This window comes from Erpetoichthys calabaricus, chromosome 3, assembly GCF_900747795.2.
Source record: "Erpetoichthys calabaricus chromosome 3, fErpCal1.3, whole genome shotgun sequence".
NCBI lineage: Eukaryota > Metazoa > Chordata > Cladistia > Polypteriformes > Polypteridae > Erpetoichthys > Erpetoichthys calabaricus.
In genome coordinates this window covers 173,789,662-173,797,083 of record NC_041396.2, presented here as the reverse complement: position 1 = coordinate 173,797,083, position 7,422 = coordinate 173,789,662, and the positions used below count along the sequence as shown (strand labels likewise).

Genomic DNA, 7,422 nt, shown 5'->3' with positions numbered 1-7,422 from the left:
CAATCCTGTCTCGGAGGTCTACAGACAATTCCTTTGACTTCATACTTGGTTTGTGTTCTGACATGAACTGTCAACTCTGGGACCTTATATAGACAGGTGTGTGCCTTTCCAAATCATGTCCATTCAACTGAATTTACCACAGGTGGACTCCAATTAAGCAGAAACATCTCAAGGATGATCGGAAACAGGATGCACCTGAGCTCAATCTTGTGCTTCATGGTAAAGGTTGTGAATATTTATGTACATGTGCTTTCTCAATTTTTTTATTTCTAATAAATTTGCAAAAACCTCAAGTAATCTTTTTTCACGTTGCCATTATGGGGTGTTGTGTGTAGAATTCTGAGGAAAAAAATGAATTTAATCCATTTTGGAATAAGGCTGTAACATAACAAAATGTGGAAAAAGCAATGCGCTGTGAATTCTTTCCGGATGCACTGTGTATATGTATGTGTGTGTGTATATATATATATATATATATATATATATATATATATATATATATATATATATATATATAATGTGTGTGTGTGTGTGTGTATATGTATGTATGTATATATGTGCATATGTATGTATGTATATTGTGGACAGCAGCCTGGACACAGACAGGTGGTCACCGCTGGTTCAAACACCCACACACGTTTATTGTACATACTCAATATTTACAGTGCAGCACAACTCCAAACTCCCCCAAAGTCCAGGCCTCTTTATCCAATGCCTCGTCTTTGTCTCTGGCTGCCTCCACTCCTCTCTGAAGCCCCCGAACGGAGGTAGGCGGCCCCTTTTATAATCACCCGGATGTGCTCCAGGTGCCTCCCGACAATCTTCCGGGTGTCCCCTTTCCTCTTTCCCCCTCAATTTTTTTGTTTTTAATGAATTTGCAAAAACCTCAAGTAAACTTTTTTCACGTTGTCATTATGGGGTGTTGTGTGTAGAATTCTGAGGAAAAAAATGAATTTAATCCATTTTGGAATAAGGCTGTAACATAACAAAATGTGGAAAAAGTGATGCGTTGTGAATACTTTCCGGATGCACTGTGTATATATATATATATATATATACAGGGGGTCCTCGGGTTATGACACAGTTCCGTTCCTACAATAGTGATGTTACCTGAATTTTGGTGTGTCGAAACACACCCTACCCTAAGTCACTTACCTATCCTAAAACATTTGCAAAATCATAATCTAGAACATAAAAACACAACTAAGCCACAGAAGAAGGAAAAGGACATAAATATGCTATACAGCAGTAACAGAAAAAATGACAAAAAATGAGTGTAAAAAAAAATTCCTTACCTTTATTCCTTCTGATCTCTTTACAGTGTCTAATTTCACTTCCATCGTGATGGCTTTCCTCTTCTTTGAAGCACTGCCATCTGAAGACTCTGACCTTTGTTTAGGAGCCATGATAAGGCCCAAACAAAGCAACACAAATGGAACACTTCCTCCGCGCACAAACCAGACTAGTTTGCCAACTCCCTCACTTATACTCTGCGTTACTGTGTATTCTTCTGCTGCGCTCAACCACACTAGTTCGCCCATGTAGTCTGTTTTATGCAGTTTTCATTATGCTATAACTTATTAAGTTTATTACATAGAGAATTCACAGCACCTTCCCTGCACATAGAGATTTCACTTAAAATTCTTTTTGTTGCCAATAGATCGCAGCACCTGCCCTGCATTCCAAAATGGCAGGGAGATGGTTGTCAGTCGAACAGTTGCAACCTGTTGGTTCCTGAACAGGCGCCAATACGAAGGGTTGCTGCAATATAGTACCTGGAGGGATTAAACATCCCCCAGGGACAGTCCTTCCCTGTTCTCTTCTTTTGTCGTGGCTAGAGAAGGAATGACGTCCATGTCTGGTTGGGACACCTGTCCATTTATTCGGGGCTTCCAGACTGGGTAAGAAACTATTTTATTATGGTTGGGATGTCTGTCCACCCGTTAGGGCTGTCTAATCCAGGTTGGACCTCTTTCCTTGTCTTGGCCGGGATGCTTTTATGTTCGCACGGGGGCCTCCTGTCCGGGAAAAGGATCTTCTGGTCTCCTGGCCGGGGTGCCTGTCCATCCTGTATGCCTCCAACAAAATATATTTTTATGTTATACTTTAAAGATTCTCTTTAACTATTTTCTCTTAGCATGTTAATAAGCTATCTTCTGACAGATGAAATTAAGCAAAAAACGATTAAGTGATCAAAATGAAATATGTTTTAACTACTTATGCATTTGCAATAATTTCTGTATTCCAGTCACAAATGCACATATTAATGTCTGATTTTTCTAATATATTCACTTTGGAATCTGGTTGCATCTTGTGAATAGTCTTTTTTTTTTTTTTTTATATATATCTCTCATTCGTTTTGACACACTAAGCAGTCACAAAGTAGCAGGTGCACAGGTTCCCTATCGCACGGAGGCGATCCCTAATGAGATGGTAGATAATAAAGCCAAATACACAGGATAAATCCTGACACACGCTACGGGGAGCAAAAGTAATAGAAGTTGTCAGCTGCTTCTGCATATCCATTGATTTACGGCTCAGTAAAGCTAAGAGATACACTTTATCTTGAAAGCTACCCTGCTAATGAAATTGGCTTCTTTTTTTCAAAAATTCCATTGGCTTATGGCTGGACTGTTTGTTTAAAATCCCTACTGTTGTGAGTAATATGTGTTTGGATTTTGTTGTTTTATGATTTCATAAGTTGCCCTTTCTGTTTGTTTCAGAATTCTTTGTAGCTGTTAGGGACAAAAAAGTCTTGCTACTTAAAGATCCATTATCGTAACCTTAAAATAGCTTAATACTTGTGTTTTGCTGGAAAGTGCAAACTGCACTTAGAGTTGTATAGTACCATAATTTTAATAATATTTGGAAAATAAAAGATAATTAGGCTTGCTAACATGCCGGTACCTAAAGTGCTGATTAGATTAATTAACCTATATGTTAGCGACTAATGGAAATTAGAGAAGCACTAGACAGTAAAACATTTTGCTATTCACTGATGCTGATGTTTATGCTGCTCTTTTAAAATCTAGAGTGGCCTACTTTGAAGCATTCAAAATTATCCTGTCATTTACAGATGTAACCTAATTGCATGCTGCACTAAGTCTTCAGTGTGCTATGTACAATTACAGCTGCTGGACCTGATTATAGGGTATCATTTTCTGTTGCTGAAAATTGCATCTAAACATTACGCTTTGAAAACCAACTCTATTGAAAGTGTAATGATAGATTGTGACCTTCCACAGGTAGTCCCTACTGCCTTCATGCAATCTCTGTAGTGGGTTTGAATCAAAGGTGGGATAATGTCTAAGAATTGTGTGATGAGCTTAATGGAAATCTCCCAGACCGTTTGTCTGCTAGGTACCATTGCTTATTTCAGACCAACTTTTATCATTTGGTGTGCGATTAATCATTTTATTACATCAGGTTTGTTGTAAAGTGTTGAGTCAGCCTTATTCCTAATGTTGATGTTAGACACCATTACTGTATTCATACATACACCTATGTAAAATTTAAACTTAAATGCTAAAATACCATATAGATTAGATTATTCTATTTGTTAGTGACTTCCCAAATTTTGTTACAGGGTCATAAGGGTAGAACTCACTCATATGTCCACTGAATATTAACTTTTCATAAGATTCAGTTCCCGGTGTTGCTCTTTTCTAAGTCAGGACTGTATGCTGTTTACTGTCATTGTGGGAAAAGAGTAATGGCTTTCTGCCTCATCTTGCCTTGTGAACCTGCACTTGAACAGCCTACATGGCCCCTGCCTTCCTAGCTAGTGACTATGTGCTGCAATCTGTTTCGCAGATTACCACCTCTTGCCAGTATTGGCCTCATATTCTCCACAAACAAAGGGGGTGGGTTATTCTTGGCTGCTTCATGGTCAAGTGTCCCCTTACATCCTGGTGCTTCATTACAAATTTCTACTCAAACCTTACCTTATTCTGTCTTGTATTAGTGACCCTATGCATTACATTTCCTGAGCTCCCATTTCTTGAAAAGAAGTTTTCATCATGGTACATTTTACCTTCTGGGGATTTACTGTGGGATGTTCCTCTTGTGTGTAATATATTCCCATAATTTACTGGTAGGGAAATATGTCTAATGTGAAACTGACTGTTTACAATGTATTGCTGCATAGGTATTAGTTTTTGAAATCAGTTCTATTCAATGTATTCTTATAAGCTTACCTTCTTTTGTAGGCCCAGTGTACTATGTATTAATTACAAATAAATCCATTCTTCAATCCACATTCTGTAATCTGTTTATCCTGTTCAGAAAAATGATGAGGTGGAGCCTCATCCAGCAGCAAAGAAACCAAATAATTAGATTGGGATTGGATAAGAAAAGTAAATAAATAAATAAATAAACTTAACCATTTGCAACAACAGACTCCAGAAACTGTCATATTTGAAATATCTAATTTCAATTAAGATAATATTCTTAACATTGTACGATAATACACAGTGAAGTATTAAGAATAACCCATCAGTTTATCTGTTTTTATCTGATACATCTTCAAGTGATGAGACAGGTCCGTAGCAGTATGAATCTTATTTAAACTGGTACATTCATGCTTGGAAAGGCATATGTGAATGTATTGCTATGCATGTGGAGAACTTGGGGCTGCTGATGTGGAATTAGCATGCCTGTATTCATATGTAGACATGCACGGTCTCGCCAGTTTCCTCATTAGCATTCCGGGGTGTGTAAAGCACCTGCACCCCTATCAGTTAATAAAAGAGACTGAGCAGAGAACTGGGATCAGATAGGAAAAGAAAAAGGGGTGTGTACCAGCAAAGTGCTAGTTGGCTCTGTAAGGATGCAAGGGGAATGGAACTGCAAGGGTGGCTCAGAGTGTCCCAGCCAATGCCAGTGGAGGTAGTCCAAGTGAGAGCCAGGAGTGTGGGATGACAGCTGTCAGTGTAACTGCCTGGCTGCAAGATGTGAAAGGGTGAGCTTGAGGAGATGGATGAGAAAAGGCATTCTAGGCTGACAGGAGACAGAATAAACTTGAAGCCCGTACAATTTCACTGTTGGATTCTATGGAATTTATTTATTATTTATTTTATCCACATGGATGCACTGGTTTATATGGAAGTGTTATTGACTTATCGAGAAGCACGGCACTATTTGCATTTTGGGGTTTTTGAAACCTTGACCGTTTGTAAATAAAAATACTATGTGCACTTTTATATCATCTCTTGCTTGTTTGTGTCCTCATTGCTCGGTTCATCTTAATAACTATTGATGGTTCCGCTGTGGCCAAGATAGACCATCACAGTTTTGCTTTATTGAAGTTAAGTACATTTATAATAGATTTTCCCCCTATAAGCTACTTATTTTGTTATGTACATATGTCAGTAGATGTGTATTGTACAGGTCCTACAAATGTGCAGGTATAAAAATTTTAAACATAAGCTTCTACAATATATAACATTCTTTTTTGTAGTTAAATGTAATTAAATAAAAATATATTGTATATGGTAAGACTCAACATATAATGAATATGTGTTTTCTTTATGACCAGGTTTCTAAAGCTATTGAGCCAAATTTTACTTAAGTAAATTTTAAAGCTGTGACAAAATATTTTTTTCTTATAGGTATATGATGTTGATAGATGGTAAAAATGAAGTTCATATGATTGACAGAGATAATTCTGTATTTCATATTGCAAATTTGGAATTCCCCTACCGGAAGGATCCTAAAATTCACTTGGTAAACACGTTATTAGATGGGGTAAGTGTACATTGTCTATGTATGTCTCTTAGCAAAGTTTAGTTTCATATAAATTATTAGGCATACAGTGAATGATATTGTGAAGGCAAATTGCTTTTAAAAATATTGTTTTTATATCTTGATAGTATTTCCTCTGGAGCAAAATTCATAAAGTACACTACTGGCAAGAATTCTGAAATCTAGATTCTGAATAATCAAGATCACTAAATTACACAGTTTGTATCTGAATATGTTTATATTCTTTATACAACAACATGACATCTTTCTGTTTGATCTGCAGTAGTGTTTTTAAATACAAAATGACAACCAGACAAAGTATCATAAATGAATGGGATGTATAATGAGTTTATGAAAAATGGTTTGAGATGCATAAAAGCACAATATTAAATTAGTAATTTCTTTCTGCTTGCATATATTAGAATAATAAACATTAAAAGCTTCTTATAGGTCAAAAAGTGAGAGCAATTACAAGTAGTATTGCATAAGAGATTTTTGTTATATCAAGGGTTATACAATATATAACTGTCACTGTACCACAAGGAAAAATGCAGCAAAAAGGTGATCAGCTACTTTAAACCTGCAACGAATTTTAATAGAAAATGGATATTTATGAACTCTAAAAATTGCCGGAAAAATTTAGATTTTTTTCCATTCACTAATTTTGGAAGGTGGTATGTTACACATCTTGTGATTCAATTTCTTCTGGAAATGTGAGGATTAATTTAAAGTGATCAGGGTATTTTACTTTATTAGAGTTAGCACAGAAATTCTAATATTAGAGTAGACTTTTAAAGGTTGGTCATCATTTAGATTGATTTTGATCTGGGTGACACTTGCCATTTTGGCATATCTCTTCGGTGTTAATATGTGCTGTGTTTCAGCAAAAGTCAGGGCACAGGTAGCAGCAGTTGTGGTTCTCATGCTCTTAACAGCAAAGTGGCCCTGGGTTTGTGTCAGTTCCAATTTATTTGACAGTTATTATTAGGCATGAGGCAAATACTTCTATCCCATGATACATTTTATATACTGTGCTTCAGGTTTTATGATACAATATTCCCAAGATATGAAGTCTTCATAAAAGAAATCTGTATATTTAATATTTCTTATCATGAGGCATTCTTTAATCAAATATAAATTGAAAGTAATATGCAGAGTTATTAAATATAACTTAATATGCACATGTTTTTGTAAAACCTTTCTTTTGAATTAAAATTAAAATAATCTTAAATATTACAATGAACACTAAGATGAAAAGTAGTGCTGGGCGGTATGACCAAAATTCTATATCATGGAATCTTTCGAAATTATACCAGTTTCAAGGTATTCAACGGTATTTTTTTCCCCATGCATGAGTGGATGTTAACCACATTTTCCACTGCAATTACTGCAGTAGACGGGCTAAGAATAACCTATTCCACTGTCATGAGAATTGCACATTGTACAAAAAAACATTTTAATGTGCACACAAGTATTAATACAGGTTTGCATGGCCCCATAAAGTGATAGTTTTCAAGGGGGTGGCACTAATGAAGAGAAGGAATCACATTGCATTACAGTTGCAGTCAACATATAGAACCTTTTTACTGAACAAATTTTGCAAACAACTTAAACTAAAATTTTGACAACATATTTTTAACCATCCAAAGAGGCATTTAGACTTAGTAAAATATCCAGAGG

The 7,422-nt window shown here is 36.0% G+C and overlaps 1 protein-coding gene across 1 annotated transcript in view; it reads left to right on the top strand.

Moving 5' to 3' along the window:
• The window catches only part of rngtt (RNA guanylyltransferase and 5'-phosphatase), a 947,965-nt gene that overhangs the window by 207,252 nt on the left and 733,291 nt on the right, over positions 1-7,422 (top strand). The window contains 1 exon segment of the mRNA XM_028797536.2: positions 5,610-5,745. Coding sequence (XP_028653369.1) covers positions 5,610-5,745 — 136 coding nt within the window.